This window comes from Cyanistes caeruleus, chromosome 7, assembly GCF_971803275.1.
Source record: "Cyanistes caeruleus chromosome 7, bCyaCae1.hap1.1, whole genome shotgun sequence".
Taxonomy (NCBI): domain Eukaryota; kingdom Metazoa; phylum Chordata; class Aves; order Passeriformes; family Paridae; genus Cyanistes; species Cyanistes caeruleus.
In genome coordinates, this window is record NC_141707.1 from 19,123,461 (window position 1) to 19,144,634 (window position 21,174).

Here is a 21,174-nt window from a genome sequence, read left to right on the forward strand (position 1 = left end):
TGAGTAACAAGGGTGGGCTTGTCTCCTGCCCTTCTGCCAAAGCCCCTTTCATGTGTTCAGCAAGGAGAAAAGGATGTCCCTTGGGTACAGCCCGGATTTTGGCTTCACTCCTGGGAGGGGCATGGAGCAGACAGGCTTTGGTGGAAGAGCTCCAGTCTTGTGTGTGCACTCCCTTGGACTAAAGTGCTCCCCTGCAACATGACGCTGTGAGCCCACCAGAAAACCAAACACTGTTCAAGGCAAGGAGCACCTGGGGTAGAGACAGAAGACCCTCCCAAGAACAAGATGCCCAAAAGGTGTCTTTGGCCATAGGTCAAGTAGTGAAACCAGACAATTTCCTCCCAGCCCGGGACCTACAGGCAAATAAGAACAGCTTCATCATGTGATGGAGATGCGGACTCAGCTTGTAAGGACATGACTTTGCTCCTGCTCCGAAGCAGAGCTGCACAAGGCCAGGCAGCAGTAGCTCACTGAGGTTTAAACTGGATGCCTCATGTGGCAGGTGGGCACAGAACTCTCCACACAGCTCTGTCTCAGACAACCCCTACTATTTACAGGGCCAGGGGTCTTGCCAAGAAGGTCAGTTGTATGTTTGGTAATCACAGCATAGACAAGTGTGTTTCCTTTTAGCTCAGGTATTTCTGCAGATGGTGTCCTTGGTACAGCAGCTGCATTTTTCTGGTCTGGTGACCTTGCTAATGGCTCCTTCTTAGAGTGCACTGCAATCTCATAATGTGCCTGTAGTTATCAGCAAAGCCAATACTAGTACTCACAAATTATTTTTGAAAACTGCAACCAGCAGTGCCTAATGCCATTTGTAATATTTAGATGAATTCGTTCTAGTGGAAAACCAGGAGTGTTTCAGTCTGCAGGCTAAATACTTATTTTCCCTTTGTAAAATTAAAACAATTTTAGTTCCTGATAAGTCATTTGTGCGTTGAGAGGAATTTTTAAACAGGTTTATTTCAAAGCTACAAAAAACATACTAACAGGCACTTCAATGCCTAGAGTGTTATGGGCAAGAAAATATAAAGGAAGAAAGTTTTTTTACTGGCTTTTTCAAAGGAAGAGTTTTCAAAGAGTTAAAATCATGTGAATGGTTTCTAAGATAGCAATGAAGTGGGATGTATAATCTGCTGAATTGAAATGCCCCAGAGACTCCTGTCACTGGAATGTGCCACTATTGGAATACATCCTGTATATTGCTTGCTACTTTTTCTTTCTTGGATTACTTTGTATTTAATTACAATTTTTTAAGCATGTTGGCCATTGCATCTTACAGTTTTCTGGGGAATACCATTATAAACCCTAAATCTCTACCTATGGGAGACAGCTGACAGATGCACAGAAATACCATGTGTCTGTTCTAAGGCAAGTGAATCCCAGATACTTGCAAAATGTGTAACTTAAAAGACTTCTGCATAATTTTCTTTTTTTTTTCTTTTTATCTTAAAAACATTACTCTTATTGTTTTGCTTAGTAGTTCAAACTATGCTGGTTCAGCTTTCAAAGCATGCTTTTGAAACTAGCAACTTGGGTTTACTAGTCTTTAAAAAAATAAATCATTTTAATGGCTTACTATGATTTTCTTTTTTGTTATTACTTTGAAACTTGTTAGGATCAACCACAGCTTTATCTATCGACTACTGAATCACACAAATAGAAGATGCTGAAAACATGCAAGAGATAGGATTTTTGACACACAGCCTAGTAGCACTCATTCCTGGGGCAAGCTAAACTCCTTCACTGGATACTCTGGCATTAGTCTGGAATGACCAGAAACCAGATCTGTCTGGTGACCCTAAGGGAGCTATTCCCATCTACAGAAAATACACAGATTATGCAGTCTTGTGGTCTGGAGTATCACTGTTCAGTAGATACCATGGAGGGAAAGAAACTTAAAAGTAAAGCACAGTTACATTGTTGAGTAAGAAAAGTTGGAAGTAATTTATTCTGGTTTTGAGAGCTGCAGGAGAGCTGTCCGATTGTGCCAAGATAGAGACATATTTTCTGCCTTCCACCAGCCTTAACCAGCTTCGGATCTTGATGGTCTGTGAAGGGGATGCTTCATGTTGACAAAGCCCAAGACAGAAGTTAAATGCTTGCTGCCGTGTAGGCACACGTCAGCTACGTGCTTCGCTTAGAGCCTGCTTTTACACCACTTCCTGCCTAAGGGAACTACTACACAGCATTTACAAGTACAGGAGCTGATTTTTACTCTTTGTTCCGCCAGCTGCACGAGATCCCGAAACGAGGGAAATATTCTGGCCCAGGCAGCGACTTCAGAAAGCTCCAGCACTTTGGGGCAGTTCGGCACCGGCACTGAACACGCCATGTCAGTGCTCGGGAGACGGGCGCAGGGAGGGGAGCGCAGGAGGGAGGGAAAACGCAGAGGACGCGGCTCCGCTGCCGGCACCAGCTCCCACTGGCGGCAGAGCGGCCGGTCAGGCGCGGCCACGGCAGCCGCCGCCATCCCCCGCCACACGGCTCCGCGCGCGCCGCCGCTTCCGGTGCAGCCCCCGCCGTACGGGACCACTTCCGCCGTACGGGACCACTTCCGCCGTACGGAACCACTTCCGCCGTACGGAACCACTTCCGCCGTACGGAACCACTTCCGCCGTACGGGACCACTTCCGCCGCACGGGACCACTTCCGCCGCGGCGGCGCCGTTGCCATGGCAGCAAAGCCCCCGCTTCCGCCCCCGCCGCGGCACTGCCGGGGCTGGCCATGGAGGCCTCGCCGGTGCCCGACGGGCAGCACACGGCCGTGGTGTACGGGCTCATCGCTGGCGGGCGCTTCGCGGAGGCGGTGTCGCTGCTGAACCGCGGGCTGCAGAAGAGCTGCCGCTCCCGGGGCTGCCTCTCGCTGCTGGGCTACTGCCACTACCAGCTGCAGGAGTTCGCGGCGGCGGCCGAGTGCTACGAGCAGCTGGTGGCGCTGCACCCGCAGCTGCACCCGTACCGCCTGTGCCATGCGCAGGCCCTCTACAAGGCCGGGCTGTTCGCCGAGGCCCTGCGCGTCGCCAGCCCGCTGCTGGACGTCCCCGCCTTCCACCGCCGGGCCCTGCGCCTCCAGGCCGCTGTCCACTATGCCCAGGGCGACCTCCCGGCGGCCCAGAGCCTGGTGGAGGAGGAGCTCGCCGCCGCTGCTGATGGCGGCTCCGGAGCCGCCGAGGACCCTTCGGAGCGGGCCGATGCCGAGGTCAACCTGGGCTGCCTGCTGTACCGGCAGGGCAGGCACGAAGAGGCCAGCGGCAAGTTTGCCAGCGCCATGCAAGTGTTGGGGTACTGCCCCGAGCTGTCCTACAACATGGCGCTGTGCTCCTACGCGGCCAAGCAGTACCACGCTGCCCTCAAGTACATCTCCGACATCATCAAGCGCGGCATCCACCAGCACCCGGAGCTCAACGTGGGCATGACCACCGAGGGCATCGACGTCCGCAGCGTGGGCAACACGCTGCTCCTGCACCGCACGGCCCTGGTGGAGGCCTTCAACCTCAAGGCAGCCATCGAGTACCAGCTGCGCAACGTGAAAGCGGCGCAGGAAGCGCTCACGGATATGCCGCCGAGGGCCGAGGAGGAGCTGGATCCGGTCACGCTGCACAACCAAGCACTCATGAACATGGACAGCCAGCCCACTGATGGGTTTGGGAAGCTGCAGTTTCTTCTCCTGCAGAACCCCTATCCACCAGAAACTTTTGGTAACTTGCTACTTCTGTATTGCAAGCATCAATACTACGACCTGGCAGCTGATGTGCTGGCTGAGAATGCCCATCTGACCTACAAGCTGCTCACACCTTATCTGTACAACTTCTTGGATGCTGTTATTACTTGTCAAACTGCCCCTGAGGAGGCTTTCCACAAGCTAGATGATTTAGCAGGGACGATGACTGAGCAGCTAAGAAAACTCACAAAACAAGTACAGGAAGCTAGGCAAAATTGGGATGATGAAGCTCTAAAAAAGGCAATTAATGAGTATGATGAGACTCTGGATAAATATGTCCCTGTCTTGATGGCCCAGGCAAAGATTTACTGGGACATGAAAAACTACACAATGGTAGAAAAGATCTTCCACAAATCAGTGGAGTTCTGCAAGGAACACGAGGTGTGGAAGCTCAATGTGGCTCACGTGCTCTTCATGCAGGAGAACAAGTATAAAGAGGCTATTAGCTTCTATGAGCCGATAGTTAGAAAGCACTACGACAACATTCTCGATGTCAGTGCCATTGTGTTAGCAAACCTCTGCGTTTCCTACATCCTGACAAGCCAGAATGAGGATGCAGAGGAACTAATGAGGAAGATCGAGAAGGCAGAAGAGCAGCTGTCTTATGATCATCCTGATAAAAATACCTACCATCTTTGCATTGTCAATCTAGTCATTGGTACCCTCTACTGTGTGAAGGGGAACTATGACTTCGGTATTTCCAGGATCATTAAAAGCCTGGAGCCATATAACAAAAAACTGAGCACGGACACGTGGTATTACGCTAAGCGGTGTTTCCTGTCCTTGCTGGAGAACATGTCCAAGCACATGATCATGCTGCGTGACAGTGTGATTCAGGAGTGCCTGCAGTTTCTGAAGCAATGTGAACAGTATGGAAGAAACATCCCAGCTGTCATTGAGCACCCCCTTGAAGAGAGTGGGATGCAGAATGGGAAAAACACAGTCACCTATGAAGCCAGGCTTTTGAGGGCACTGATGTATAAGATAAGTGGGTGGCCTGAGTAAATGTTGTTATCATACAGCAGAAATGAGAACTTCGTTCTCTTCTTGTGCTTGTGAGGTAATGCTAACCCTCACAAAATTCTTTAAAGATTTTGTGCTGTATTTTAACGACGTTCAGTAGAAGATAGTACATTTTCATTAAATTAAGCTGTACCAAATAACTAGGACCGTTCTCAGTAACCAGTCATGTTAAATAAAACTTAAGATGTGTTGACCAAGAATGTCATAGAAATACCATGGAGTTTTCACCTATAAGATAATACTTTATCCTTCTGAAATTTTGATCAAGTTTCTTTTCATTTGTTGACATTTGAAAAATAGAAAATGTTATCTGTCTCTTCTAGGACAGAATTTGAAGAAATTGTTGATTTAATTATCTAATTTGTGCATATGTGTGAAACGTTTCTTTGTTCTGCTTTTTCTAAAGTATTTTTAATATGTTGCAGATCACATGGATAGTATATTTAAACAAAAGAAATGGCTTTATATTAAAAAATCAGTTCTACAAACATATGTTTCCTTTTGTTAACTCATTAATAATGCACAGGTGTTCTAGCAAATTCTATAACTAATACAGGGACCAGGAATAAATTCTAAGAAGGCTCTATTAGGATGATAACTCAGTTTAGATCTAATTTTGAAATAAAATTTGTTGTGACAACTGGCTTCAGAGACCCTGCTCAGTGCTGCCCATCAGTCCTGGTGCCCACACCATCTGGGCATCAGCTGTTGCCCTGCAAACCTGTTTGGGAGCAAGTGCTTACAGAGTAATTCAGTCCTCCATGTGTAGCTCCTCCAGTCCAAACACTATTCTTAAAACAGTCTCTGGTAAGAGACCTGTGAATGTGAAATTATGTTCTTTTTCATTTTTCTTAAAGAAAAACCCATCTAACTTTTATTTCATGCAAGGCTTACAACCTGTACCCTTAGGTGGAAGAAATCTGCTTCTCAGTTTCCTCCTTGTGTTACACTCTTCCTGCACCCTACAACACTTCAAGACCCTGTTTATTTGCTTAATTCCTTACTTGGTATTTCCTTCACCCTGGCATCAGTCTGTATTTTCTCAACACTCTTCCCATCTCTTTTCAAACACGTGTTCCACACTGAAGTGGGACCAAAATGCCTTCCAGTGTTTTTATGCAGTCTGGTTCTCCATGGCTGCTCTCCTTTTTGCGTGTTCTGCCCTTTGAAGCAATGTGTGAGTTGAAGTTTTTTAAATAATTATCAAAAATCCACAGCTTTACCTCATTTGTTTACGTTTGATATTAGCTCCCTGAAGAGGAGGGAAATTCCTGAGGGAATTTTTAGAATCAGATTGCATGTCCCCTCAGAATTTAGTTTCTATGCTGTGGTTTACCTGGGAAGAAAAAGAACAGCATTTTTGAAGTTTTGAAGGTATTATAAAGGAATAGAACAATTAATCCTTCCAAAGAGTTAATGTATATAGGAACTGCACAGGCTTACAACCATTTCAACACAGAGAAAAGGCAACTCTTGTCTGCTGGGGGAGAAACCTCTCAGGGCTGAGCATATCACATGCAGCTAAAGTAAATGCTGTGGGTTAGGTAATGCTGCATTTTACCCTAAATGTCCTATAACAGCAAATTAAAATCAAATTTAAGTGTTAAGAATGGGAAAATGGTCTAGGTAAACTAGAGAGAAGACAGGAGATGCAGCAAGGTGTCCCAGAGAGGCCTCCATCACTCATACTAGGCTAGGCCATTAAGCCCCTGGTTATTGTGATATTAAATATTTCCCACAACTGTTTCCCCATGGGGAGGAGACCCGTGATTTCAAATTTTGTTCACCTCCATGAAGCACAGCAGCAGGCTGTAAAGCATGTCTCTAATTTACAGTGCAATTGTATTATATATTATGCAGCATAAACAGCATGACCTTTAAAAAAAGTTTTTAAAAAGTCACACCACATAACAGCATCTGAAGTGCAGTAATAGGCAATGCCCTTTATTTAATATTCATTGTGCATTTTCTGTAAAAGTCACTGGACATTAAAAAAAAAAATTCACTTTGCAGATTCGTGCCCGTGCAAATGCTGAGTGCCCTCTAATGGAGAGCAGTTCAGATTCTCATATGCTCTTTGCCAGCCAGAGCGTGGCTTTCCTGAGAGCAGCGATGCCAGGATTGCAGCCCCAAGCGCTCCATCACTCCCTCGCCTCCCGCTGGCACGCGGCTGCACTGCCAATAGGTTCTGGCACACACTGCCCGCCGCAGCCTGCAGCGAACGCACCGGCCCCTTGGCCGCAGGCTGGGGAGGGACATGAGCCATGCTCCCAATGGAAAAAAAAAGTCCCCAGAAAAGGCTGTGGCGTTCTGCAAGCTGTGGCTGTTTTAGAAGATACGGCTAGAGGGCAGTCGGCATGCCTGGAATCTGCTTCATCCTGTTACATCTCAACAGAAGTGCCAAGAGCAGCATTTTTCCCGTTCTTCCCTTTTCCTGCTATTTTTATGTGTTTTTCCTCATAGAGTATGCTGTGCCCAAAGACAGCCCAGGGCTTCTGGGTAGGTTGGGTGATGCTGAACACAAGGATCTCAAAGGGCTCTGCAGCTGAAAAGGAGAGGGAGAACTGGCAGAGCTGAGGTACAACAGGAGGAGGAGGCCTTCCTCCTCTGCTGCATCGAGAGATGCTTCTGCAAGGAGTCTCCTCTCCGTTCCAGCAGCATTTTCCACCCTGTCCACCATGGCCTCTTCCTCAGCAATAGCACCCAACCTTCCCATGGCAGTGACATGCTGGGCCAGATGCCCTCGCCCTTGTTTTGTCCTGGAGAGCTGCCTACCCACGCACTCTGTGCCCAGAAGAACTGGGGCCTGTGCTCACGTGGCTGATATCTTTTGCAGCATAGGACTGTTGCTTCCTCCAGTGGCAAGCACGTGTTTATAGCATCTCCCAGTGCAGAGCACTTTGGTCATGAAAAATATATAAATGTTACAACCACTTTTATTACCGTCTTTATACCACGTTTAATGTTATCACTATGTGACTTACACACAAAATACATTTTTAAAGGAAAGCACATACATTTTTATTTAGAGAGAAAGTGAGATAGCAAGTAACAGTTTATGCTCCCTATACATATAGTAAAATCCGCCTAAATTAATGCCCTAAGCCAGCAGAGACCTTTTGTTCCAAAAAAATATCAAAAAGACTACCCAGAAACATCTGACCATATTCCCAGGGCCTGCAATGGGAAAACAGCTGTAGATAAGCTCAGATTCCTAAGCAAGAGCCTCGGTTGGTTTGTTGTTTTGTTTTGGTTTTGTTGGGGTTTTTTGGGGGTTTTTTTTGGTGTGTTTCTTTTTTTGTTGGGAGCAAGGGGAAGCATCAGTGTCTGAAAGGTGAGCAGCACAAGATGCTTCTGCACTAATAGCCTCTTTTGCATCTTGTCCTTACAGGACATCTTGTGAAATGTTCTTGTCCTCAAAACAAGGGCTTGATACCTCTGTTGCAGGTGACAAGCTGTGTTGTACTGCAGTGGACACATTTTCCAATTACCCTTGCAGTTACCACAGCACACATTGCACGAGCAAAGGCCTCAGACCAGCATTCTGACAGCAGCCCACCTGCACTGGCAGGAGCAGGAGAGGCACAGAGGGCCTGAGATACAGTTTACTTCATGCCCCACCTTGGATCCCCTTGGTGCTCAAATCTCCATCAATTATCTGCTGACACCATCAGCACAATACAGGTAGTGAATGCCAGGGACCCTTGTGATCAGCTCCAGTCAGAGCTGACCAAAGAATGTCTGTAATCAAGGGGTGGCTGACTTTATGGTACAACAGGGATAAAAGGTGAGACAGCAGAGTCTTCCTATACAGTGCTAGGAGGAACATGATGGCCTTCTTCCTTGGGAAAGATGTGCATAGTACTACTGGGTAAGCAAGCCCCTTTTAGCAGATTAACAAGGAGAGGAATGTTATTTCTCTAAAAATGGTGAAGTTACAAGAATAAAGACTGATTTTGACATCCCATTCCACAATATCTTACAAACAACATCTTATTTTAGAAGCCTGAGTTCAAAACTTCCACAAAACTATATTGGCTTAGCTTCCAGCAAAGGCAGAAGAGTCTAACCTTGAAAAATTCAGATTTGGAACACTGATGTGGTAATGTGGCTGTGTGGGCTGAAAGATAAGCACTGAAAGATCCATCCCCTCCTCTCCCTAAGGCTTCTCTTCCTTTATTTCTCTTTAACCTTTCAGTAGATGAAATACCTCTATATTTTGGGACACTGCTAAAACCTCCTCTCTTCTTAAGGAGTGGATATGTCCAGGACAATGTGCATTTTCTTCATGTTTTTGAAGGAAGTGTATTTGCACCTCATTTGGACAACCTGTCCTATGCAAAGAAACTGTTTCTAAATGAAGTAAAAGAGGCTTTAACTACTGACGAACTCTTAGGCTCTATTTTCAGCAAAGCATTTCTTTTTTTTGGCTGATGCTTTTCCATGAAGTAGAAGAATCGAGACATTTGGACTCGTTTTTCTAAGAACCTTTTGATTAGCATAATTTTCCTAGATCTTGCCTGAATTTAAACTAATAAAGCCTTAGAGCAGACCTTGCCAAACCACACCAATCAGTCCAGAATATTTCTATATTTGAAGATCTTCCCCTAAATTCACTGTAGTTTATAGTTCAAACTGCAGGCCAGAAAAACCAGTAAAAAAGTTCACATTGACTTCAATGAGTCTTAAATTGGCACATTAGAAAACACCCATTTTCACAGACTAGTGTTTCAAGCCATCCAAGCACAGCTTCTGGAAAGTACTGGGATGCTACAACCCGTTTTATTCAATGACAAAACCCCTTGTTCCTACCCACTGAAAATGCTGCTTAGAAATCAGCTAAGCCCGTGTTTGCCCTGGCGCAGCTGTCGCACATTAAGAAAACATCGCTGTTGCACAACCAGAAGCAGAAGTTGGCAGGGGATTGTGATCCTTCACCCGGACCTGGCCGGGCACGGAGGCTCTGAGCGCAGGGCTGAGCACTCCCGAGCGCCTCGCCCAGGATTGCAGCGCAGCCCCGGCCCCGGGAGACAGCCGTGTCCCCACTGCCACCCTGCCAGGAACGCCTCGGGAAGGGAAATCCAACCCGCAAGTGCCGCATTTCCTCTGGAACACGGGAATCATCACCCGGCATCGCAAACTTCTAAACTTCCCGGGGTGAATGTACACGCTGGCTCTGAACGGCCTGAGCCTCTCATGGCTTTTTTGTCCTCTGCTGTGCAGAGTCATCCACTTCCCTGAATTTCAGCCTTTCTTGCTGCTTACCTTCTCCTTTTGCCCAACCCCTAGGACCCTTTCCAGCCCGTGTCACGAGCAGGGAACGGCTTGATGAACGGCTTTTTATGACTCGGTTTTATTTTATAGCTCTCTTTCCCGTGGGAGAGGGCAGAGGGAGCTGGCTAACACTCAGATCCTGTTGGCTTGAGCTGTTTACCAACAGCCGTTTTCCAAATTAAAATTAGCAGCGCTCGGATTTTTCTGAGCCTCACGGAGCTCTTTGTGTGCCCCTGCGCTGATTCACGGCCGGCAAACGGGAAGGCGAGAGCTCGACTCGGCGCGTCGCATTTTCTCGCTGTGGCAGGAGTGTTTATCACTGCGGCTCCCACGCGGAGCGGGAGGAGACGGAGAAGCGCCATCAGCGCCGAGGGAAGGGGCGTTCAGAGCGCACATAAATCCTTTGCTCTCCCCCTGCTGAGCGGCTCAAGGCACATGGCGCTTTTAGAGCGTCGAGCGCCACACGCTCTGATGCTGGCCGGCCAAAGGCGCAGCCAGCACACCGAGCCCGCCGCGCCGCTGGAGCCAGAATTGCCGCTAGGAAGCACCAGGAGCCGGTCCCGGTTCGGCGGGAGCCGCGCCCCGGGCGACCCTTGCGGAGGGGCCGGGCCGTGCTGCAGAGGGCGCTGCTGCGCCGGGCTGGGACCCGCGGGCCGGCTGCGGGAACGGGGACGGGGACGGGAACGGGGACGGGGAACGGGGAACGGGGACGGGGACGGGGAACGGGGATGGGAACGGGGATGGGGACGGGGAACGGGAACGGGGATGGGAACGGGAACGGGGATGGGGAACGGGGAACGGGGACGGGAACGGGAACGGGGAACGGGGAACGGGGAACGGGGACGGGGGACGGGAACGGGGACGGGGAACGGGGACGGAGAACGGGGAACGGGGACGGGGAACGGGGAACGGGGAACGGGGACGGGGGACGGGAACGGGGAACGGGGATGGGGAACGGGGACGGGAACAGGGACGGGGAACGGGGAACGGGAACAGGGAATGGGAACGGGGACGGGGAACGGGAACGGGAACAGGGAAGGGGAACGGGAACGGGAACAGGGAAGGGGAACGGGGACGGGAACAGGGAAGGGGAACGGGGAACGGGAAGGGGAACGGGAAGGGGAACGGGCCGTGCTGCCGGCGCAGGGCCGCTCCCGACACAAAGGGGAGCGGAACCCCGAGCTTCCCAAGCCGCGGCAGAGCTCCCTGCGTGGCGTGGCTGGAGAGAAGGAATAAAGGGAAGCCCTTAAAGGGCAGCATCCCTGCGCGCTCGGGCCCGGCGCTGGCTGCCCTCGGCTCTCCGGGAAATCCCTACTGCCCTTTCCCCGCGTTCAGGAGGAGCAAGGCCGCGCACGGCCCAGCGAGAGGCGCTTGTGCTGCCTCTCGGCATCGGCAGGGGGACAGCGATTTTGGGTACCGGTGGCGGTGGCACCGCGGGAGCGCTTGTTCACACACGGCAGCCTCTGCCGAGCGCTCGCAATTGTGTGCAAGGCAGGAATCGCCCTCCCTATAGAGATGGGGAGCAGCCACAGCTTTACCCGGCATGAGCAGGGCCACACCTTCTTTTCTGCCTCCAGCCTGCGCAAGAAGCAGGGCTTCGGGAGGCATGAAACGCTGGTAAAGGGAGTCGGTAGCAATGAAAGAGTGAACAAAATATAAAGCTGTTAGAGCGGGATGGCGTCTCCGGGAAGGGAGATGCGGGAGCCCTGCCCTCTGCCTTTGTGCTCAATCCAGGCGCAGAGACGCCTCCCTGATCTTGTGAAATGCCTGCCAGCCAGCATGTGTAATGTACTGTGAAATTTTTGTGACTTGCTAGGCTATAAAGCTGGTTATAGGAGAATTTAATAAAAAAAAAAAGGAAACCAGTTTATCTCTTTCTGATAATTTCTCTATGGCTTTAGGGTCTCATTCTAGCTTCCTCTCCATGCCTGGAGAGGTGATCCTAATATTCAGCATAAAATGTACAGATTCCCTGAAGGGAACTTGAAAGAAATTCTCTGCTTCAGATTCAAACCTGACAGTATATATCACATCAGGGGATCCCTTTTATCAGCAGGATATTCAGAAGGGATGAATGATTTACTCACATAATCTCTTAAACCTTTCACTTGCAGAGTCTGAGATAGAATTTATAGCATTTTTATCATTTGTGCCCAAAAAACCCCAGTAAAATTCCTCTATGAAATCTGAAACCGTACTCACTGATTTTCTAGCTGATGAAATTTCAAAGAAACATGTTTTTCCGTGGTAGAGTAACAGCAGGCCTTTGCCTTTGCTTTGGTGTTTTCTCATGTTAGAGATCAGATAATTCATCCCTAGGGAGACACATTAAATAGAAACCTCCCATCTTTTGCTTTTAAAAACACTGAGGATGTGTATTAATCTCCTGTAATTTAAGACTGTACCATGTTTTGAATAATTATTTTCTCTGATTTCCATTTTTCAATTAGATGCATATTTACACAAGAGACCTCAATAACCAATGCTTTCATTCTGAGTTTTAACCTAAGTAATTAGCCTTGCTTCCGGATGACGAGGAAAGCAACCTATGTGACAGCAGTTGCTTAATATTTCTGCCATGAAATTACTGCAAGAATGTAAACCAAAAATGGGCTGTGATGTATTTTTCTTCCTAAAATATTTTTCCTGCTTGATATGTTCTCCCTTTTTCTGATGAAAATATAAGATGGTTTGAGTCCAGGTTGTTTGTCCTGTTGTACCAATAGAGTGCTATTGTATTTTTTATTCTTCTGAATTAATTCTTGAATTAAACTGGTGGAAATGAGCCCAGAATGAGAATGCAAAACAGACCATCATCTCATTTGCTAATGTTGTCATTTTGTTTGTTGTTTGAACCCAGAACCATCAAGTGTTAATCTGGGCTGATACAAATAAATATGTAATAATGCAAATAATTGTTTCTTTATTTGAACTTAAGAGGGTCCAGAGGTAGGAGGCAAATGAGCATGACTGGACTGATAATCAGCACATTGGAAACAGCCAGAAGTACAGACCAGACCTACAAAACCTGAGATTTCATCTTAGCTGTTCGTGACCATGTGCTCACCCCTTAGAAGGGGGTTGCTAGCTCTGAACTGATCTGTAGAAGGTTGTTTGCACACAGGGATGTAATTCTGGTAAGGACTTCCCACTTCAGACCGCATTTCTATCAAGCCCGCAGGGGGCCCCTCACCCCTACTTTTCTGCCTTGTGGAGCTCCTGCACGAGCTGGGGGTTTGCTCATCAGGACACCACTGACCTCCGCGAGGCAGGGTCCTCTCTGAGTGCTAAATTATGCTCACACTCACCTAGTGCAAGCCCCAGTACTTCCACGCAGTTCAGCAAAACAGAGTCAAATTTACACCAGCATAAGTGACAGCAGGATTTGGCCCTGTGGAGCAGGGTCTGTAAGGCCAGATCCTCCATGGGTATAAGTTAATTTGGCGCAGTTTGCATTTGCGGTGCCAAATTTACTTCTTTCCATTTAGTATGTGGCCAAAGATCAAGTTAAGAAAATATTTCACTGTCATAATTATTCCCATGAAATCCAGAGCAGTTTGTATTTGGCAGCCAATGTCATTTCCCATGCCTTAAGAAGCTGGCATTAATTTCCTGACACTGAACAAAGACAGATTCATTTACCCATTTTCCTGGCTGCCATTTTCTTCACCTTGCGTGTCTGAATCCCTGCAATCTGATGCAGTCCTGGAGGAGCCTTCCTGGGCTCTGCTATAGCACTAACAATAACCATATCTCCATTTAGTGAGGATTAGTGAGGATTACTAGATTTCATTTAGGGGGAGTTTTACTTTAAACCTGGGGAGTAAGCCTGGCAACTTTGTCTCCCGAGGGCTCTTTGCTGCTGCATTTTCTCCCTGAGAGCCTGCCAGTCGTCACTGGAGAGCAGAGGGGTGGATCTCACCGGTGATTCCAAGGCTGTCGCTGTGTCAGTAGCCCTGCAGCTGGATAACACCGTGTGGTGAGCAGCCCCTGGGAGCAGCTTAGTGCTTCTGTTACAGACTCTCCCTCTCCCAGCATCCTGTGTATGCAGCAAAGCTCCCAGGGAGAAGCACTCTGCCTTTTTCCCTTCTGAAATGAATCCCAGACTGGGAGCAGCCAAGCAGAAGCACTGATGGCAGCAAGGGCACTGGGAGGGAGTAAAGTCTTTAAGGGCTGCAGGGGAGCCAGGGTGCACTTCTGTGCCTCCAAGGGACTGAGTTTTGCCTCTGCCTGAAAATGCAGTTGCAAACAGCCCCCCGCTTTCTTTTTGACAGAAATATTTCAGTCCATGACATGTAGCTAATATCCTCAGCTGATGCTGGCTTGCCTGGCTCCCCTGAAGCAATGAATATTTATACTAGCTAAGTACCAGCATACATTTCATATCCTTATGATTATTGCTTACAGCTATTCCTGTTTGTTTTCCCATAGTACTCAGAAGGCTGAATACCTTTTTCATGCAGCATATTTTCACCATCATTTTTCCCCCTGTAGGTTTCTTCAGATTAAGACATTTTGGGTTCCCATCACAACTTCACATTAATTTAAATTGGGCAGTGGCAAAATTACCTAAAGTGCTCTTGTCCCACCCTGACACGTAGAAAACCACATCACCCCTCTCTGCTCCTTGCACAAAAAACAAAAACAAAAAACAAAACAAAACAAATAAAAAAAAATAAAACAGAAGAAGAAAATTCAAGCCAGATAATTCTGCACATCCATGGCAACAACACAGGCATGGAAACATGGAAACAGCAGGGTGGGGTGGGGTCAGCCCTCCCACACCCTGGCCAGTGCTGCAGGATTTCAGTAAAATTTCCCATTTCTCAGGATATTAAGTTTGACTGCAAGGAAATCTAGACGTCATGTAATCTCACTGCAGCTTTGGAGCTAATAAAGACACATAAAACATGCCACAGCCTGGAAGCTTGCTCAGAGGCGCATGTGTAGGTTTTGAAATGAGGACAAGTACAGCACGGGTGCAACGGGACACAAAGAACAAAGGAGGAAGACTCAAATATAGACAGCATAAGGAGAACTGTTGGAAAAATACAAATTTTCATAATCAGGGAAGGCCAGCTCAGGTTTGGATCACACAGTTGCCACACTGTGGCAGCTCAGCCACTGGTGCATGTGCGCTTCAATCCACTCCTTTGTCCCCCAGAAGGGACCGCCTGTGGCAGGGACACATTCAGGGGTGTGCCACGTAAGAAAATGGCCCCCAGTGCAGTGAGCAGCTCTTCTCCCTCCCTCAGGCATAGGGAAGTGGGACCTGAACCATGCAGGCACCAAAGCTGGGTTCTGACCACTGAAGTGGCTTTTAAGGATCATCACACCCCCTCTGCCGTTTTGCTCTCTAGCCCAAGGTCAGGGGTGAAGCAACTGTGGATGAAGCAACAGAGGCCTCAGGCCAAGATCTTCATGGCATGTAGGCACCTGAGCTTCACCGTTTCAGCAGGAGGTTCCCAAATAACCTATGGGAATCTGTGCTTTAGGATAGGGCATGCTGAGCCACCACCTCAAAAAGCACACCTGTGCTGGGGCTACATCGCTGCAATTGCAAGGTTGCTCACCCCTGTGCAGAGCAAGGATCTGGCCAGGCTGCGGCTCCCAAGGCCAGGAAGCAGCATTCTGATGCCTGCGGAGCAGCCCCTCACCTTCTGCTTTGGGCCTTGCAAATGGAATGCCAAGCTTACTGGGCTTTTGATAGTACATTTTAAATAGCTTCGTTTATTGTCCATCTTAAACCCTCTCCAAGCCTTCAGCTGTGGGTTTGAAAACAGGTGCTGTCATGAAACACAAATTGGGATTTGTTTATTCCCACACCTGTTCTGCTGTTACATGCAACAGCCAGTCTCACCAAATCCATGACCACAACTTTGTGGCAGCAAAGCATTGAGGCAAAACGCAGAGAGATGAGGAGAAGCGTGGTTTCTATTGCACAGCCTAAGCTCATGACACACAAGGGCACTTCCTTACACGCTCAGCAAACAGAAGATGGTCTCATCACATGGCTTGGGTGGATGTCTGAATCTGAGCTGGAGTTATATAAGACACAACACTCCCTATACATGGTCTGGTGAAAAGACACGGGTGGGAGGAGAACAAGCCTGCAAGCCAGCAGGACAAAGACCAGAGAATGGTACAGGTGCTCTGAGTGGCTGGGATTTCCCTTGACTTTAGCAATGCTTGTACTACTTGTCATGTCAGGACAGACTCCCATACATATCTAGTCTCAGCAACCTTTTAATTGTTTTTGAGGATTTTCTTTTTTTTAAATTGGGATAGCTTTCATCATGCAGCAATGGACACCCACCTCCATTTTTGTAGGGCCATTACAGCTGGCTGAGGTGTTGAGAAACCTCATGATTTTAAAGAGTTTTGTAAGTTTTGTACCTCAGGGTAGATTTTACATTTTCTGTGTTCATTTGCTGCAGATAAATTTTTTATCCCTTCCCTCACCCTGTACTTGGTCACTGATAGGAGCTTCTTGTGTCCCTCCTCTCCGGGAGGAAATTCCCAGCTGGACACAGGCAATATTATACTGGTTTAGATAAGGGTGCAGAGTATATAATTCAGCTCTGAATCATGATGTCTTAAGGGTTTAGCAAGGAAATCTAATTGACACATATGAGTGTTCAGGAGTTGAAACCATGTGGTGGGGGCTGTTTGGTGATTTTGCAGAGCTGCTGGCAGGAGCTGGGCTGAGGGAAATCCCCCTGGTGATTTGTAGTTTTGGAGAAGGAGGACCAGAGCTGCTGAACTGCCAGGAATTTGATTTCTGGCCACAGCTGTTTATTCCATCTAGTACTGTTCCCTCTCACAAGGCAAACCCACACCTTCTGAAGGGGCTATAACACGCACTGCTTATTTTTACCACATCACAGAAACATCTGACTTGGCTCTCCCCGTGTATTTTTAATGCTTGCCAGTTCTAACACTTCAGATATAAAACGTGCAGATCATCCTCTGCCTAGCTTTTGGGTTTCAGTTTGGTTTTTCCCTAGCAATGGGACATGCCCCAAAGTATTTTTGAAGAAAGCAACTCTCATCTTAACAAATGAGAAGTCCTTGGCTCTGTATGATATATGCCCTAGTTAAAGTAAACAATAACATTCATATTTTCCCGTAGGCTGCATCAGAGCACTGGTCAACCATTCAGTAAGTAGCCCATATTTCTTATTGCAATTTATGGCCTTGAGATGGACAGGAGCTAATGCAAATGTCCTGGGCTTTTGTGAGGGATGGTGCAGGGCACATAATGGCTTTGTAGTTACAAATGCTGAGCAGATACACAGTTCACTGATCTGTTAAGCACTTTTGAGATCATGCAGTGTGTAAAAAATACTATGTACTTGTAAATGTCAAGAGGAGTTACTGATATTTATAGAAAAGAAACTGTTTTACTACTTCCAGTTCTGTAGAGCAAATATGCTGTATACTTTAGGGTTCAGCTCCATCAGCCCAGTGGTTTCTGTGTGGATCAGATTTTTAAGGTCATAAATTGATTGAGGTGACCCCAGAAATTCAGCCCCATGCCTGGGTCATTTAAAGCCCAAGAAAAGGCCAGTGACATTTAATGGTGGGAAAACAAGCAAAGCAAAGCAAAGGGAATATGGAGGTTTGTAATACGACAATAAAAAACAAGGCGTGTGCATTTCATCAGTTGGATTTCATAAAGAGCTTGATCTTGCAAGCTGTCTTTTGCAAAATATGCATGGGCGTAGGAATTTAGCATAGAACGCTAAAGAACTCACTAACAGGACTTGCCAAACACAGAATCAAGGCAAGCAAGAAAAGAAGGGATCAAATCTGACAATAAACACAACATTCTGGAAATTACAACTCTAATTTAATGCACCACATGGAAGGCTTTGCACTTTAATTTATCAGTTTCTTTTTAATTGACCAGATTAATTATTTCCACCTTGCCATTTGGCAGGTAGGTCACTGTTCTTTTTCACAGCATTAATGAACTAATTTCTTTTTCCCCCCCATAATTAAAAGTGCTAGTTACAGAGACCACGTTTATAAATTGGCTTGGTGGACAATAAAATTTACTCTTTATTAAAGAAAATATAGCATCATTTCCCGTGTCAAAAGGGATTTCTTCTCTTTGTATTTCTCCACCAGCAAAATCATAGAAAAAAAATCCCCTCAACCCTGTACTTTTCAATCAGTAATAAAAATAAGAGGTAAAATAAGATTACCGGTGAGCTCCTCAACATCCATTAGTCTCCCTTGGGCACACCATGCTCCAGTAGAAAAGTGAAAACAATTGAGGGCTCACATTATCCATGTTTTATGCTCTAATCAAGGGCTCCCAGGATCAGGTCAAACAGCAGGACTTGGCAGGATCCCGCTGTGTCAGCCCAGTTGCTCGTTTTAAGAGAGGCTGGAGGAACATCAATGCTTGTTCATTGCAACCAGTACAAGTCAAACTCTCTGAGGTGGGGGCTGCCACACCTTCAAAAGCTCATCTTAATTCTTTACTTACCCTCTCAAATGTTTTTTTGTGCTTTTCCTGGCTTTAAATGTCATAACCCAGTGAGCTCACCTAATGGAGCCCAGCTCAGGTAGAGGCTGGATCTCGCTGGTTGTACTGGCTAAAAACACACAGGGTAAGACAGGAAAACTGGAAGAAGAGGAAAAAGCAGAGAGCTTTGTATAGGAGTAGGGCTGCACAGATACTAGAAAAAGTTGCCCGAAAGCATAATTTCATATTTCTAATGAATTCACTACAGTCTGGCTGAAGGCTCTTTTCTGGTTTGATGTTAGGCTCTTCTGCGTAACAAATTTAATTGTCTAAATGACACCTAGAAATTGCATTTGAGAGTCAAGTCCACAGGTAAACCTTGTATCAACACCTTCTGCCACCACTTCGACATCTTCTCGTGTATGTGCTGGCACTGAAAATACCTGAATTTGTCCAGTCAGAGACTGGACAAAATCCTGTCTTTTTTCAAGATGTATATGCTCTAGCTGCAAGGTAAAAAAAATAAAAATATTTGATATGTTAAATACGTTTCAGTGAATTCTTGTGCATGTGAGAAAACATGAATCTTCTCTTAACTAACCCCTTGCCCTTCTGTAGTGATCAGGGCAGCTATCACAGGGCTTGAAGAGGGGATGCAGAGTGAAGGAGAATTGTAAGGGTGGCAGAGAAAAGGGAAATAAAAGAGATAGGATAAAGTCAGGGGGTGCCAAAGAGAGTTAGAAACCAAGGTACTAGGGCTGGCCTGGGAAAATAAGTATCCCAGTCCCCAAAATTACAGCTGTTCAAGGACAAATGTGGCTGACAGCCCTTGTCCCTTTCTGCTCTGGTGTGTGCATCTGAAGCCCAGCTGTTACAAAACAGTTTTTTTCTCTCCACAGATTGCATTCTTTCCCCCACAAAGAAATAGGCAAATATTTATACCTGCAAAACAGCCTTAGGACTTGTTCTCTGTGCATCTGGGAGAGTGAGATTAATTCAACGGGATTGTGAATAAAAATACAGCAACTGGTATTTCTAATTCCATTTCTCAGTGGAAAGCTTCTAGTAACAGCTAATAACTAAGTCATACTAATCAACTCAGTGACAAAACCTCTAAAGTATGTAATATAACATAGTTTCTGATTTTTTTTTTTAATTGAACCTACATGTTGCAATCTCCTACTCTGCAGTCATAAAACTTTATAGTCTTCTCTTTTGTCTACTGAGATTTCAGGTGTTTAACCACTGACTTCCACCCAAACAAAGTCTGTAGTAATAATAATGCTATCCATGTGCTGCAGTAAATGAGCATTTCAGCTTGGCTGGCAGTGACAGCTTTTACATACACAGGCAAGCAGAATAGTCTGAATTCTGCCCTCTGCCTGTGTAACTTCACTGCAATGTTCATGGCTGTCAGTGGAGTTACTTCTGAATTACTTCAGTGCAACTGAGGAAAGAGTTTGACCCAGTTTGTCTGTATTTATGGAAGGAAGCCTAGAGAACAGCATCTGTTCTTGTTTAAAGTGCAGGAGAAATTCCAGCGTTGCTGAAGGAAAGCATGCAAGCCAAGACTGCAGCCAGCAGCACTGTTGCTATGGCACACCATCCTCAAGATGTTCTTAAAATGCCTGGAGGTTTGGTACCTTGCCCACTGTACCTGAGGGACCAAGGCAAATGCTAAAGCATTTATGTTAAATGACTTTTCAATTCAACTTCGACCCAGAGGCACCTCTGGAGAGACTGGGTGGAGGAGCAGGAACAGCGGATGGGAATCTGAAACAATTAAAGCTGTTCCATGTTCCCCTAGTCTGTGAACTGCCTTGAATCATGTTGAAGCCAGGAAAGTTTGGTAATAAAAACACAGCAGTTCAATTAAATAAGCTCTTAAGGCATAGGAATGTAACAAAACTAGGGAGTCACCTAAACTCATTACTGGTCCAGACTGGCCAGCACTGCTGCAATGATAAACAGTCATTACAAAAACCTCTAATTTATTTTCTGTGACTTATCTTGTAAGAATGGTCAAGGGATACTTCTAGCAAGCAGTGTCCCATTATCCATGGGGAAATTGTCACTTGCTAAGATTCTACACTCTGGATTCCCTTTGGGTAGGAACAGACACCAGTCACAGCACCCAGTGCTATTACGAATCATTGCAGCCCCTGCTAGCACAGATCCAAAGGCAGTACTAGCAGTACTTTCAATCAAATAACTTGCTTGAGGGGCTTGGAACCTGATTATAAAAATTTGTTTATAGTTAAAACTTGGTGTTCTGGCACTAGAAAAGGGAAAAAAATAAACTAAGAATTGAAAAATAGAATTAGATACTTTCAAGGTAACAATGCAGAAAGAAGGAAAATTGAGCCAATCTGGAACTGCACAATTTGGATTCAGGGCTGCAAAACTCTGATATCGGTTTTTTCATTCAGTCCTTGACAGGAAGAACTTGAATTCTAAAAAAGAGCTGCCTTAAAACCTGAGAAATATGTACCTTGAAATCTTTGTTTAGATTTTACCACCACACTCCCAAGTTTACAAATCTCCTGAATTTTCTGGACTTATATTTGCTCCTTTCCACCAAGAGTATCTTGGCAATATGAGGAGAGGAAGCCAGTGTCCTCCTTCTGCCATGTTATATTTGCATGCTTTCCCTCCAAGTATCAGTTCTTACTATTCCC

The 21,174-nt window shown here is 46.4% G+C and overlaps 1 protein-coding gene across 1 annotated transcript; it reads left to right on the forward strand.

Moving 5' to 3' along the window:
• Positions 1–1,431: 1,431 nt before the first annotated feature.
• On the forward strand, positions 1,432–5,234 carry LOC111944144 (intraflagellar transport protein 70B-like). The gene has a single exon (XM_023946935.2). It carries the CDS (start codon positions 2,728–2,730, stop codon positions 4,726–4,728), a length of 2,001 nt encoding a protein of 666 aa, XP_023802703.2. The 5' UTR covers positions 1,432–2,727; the 3' UTR covers positions 4,729–5,234.
• The last annotated feature ends 15,940 nt before the right edge of the window (positions 5,235–21,174 follow it).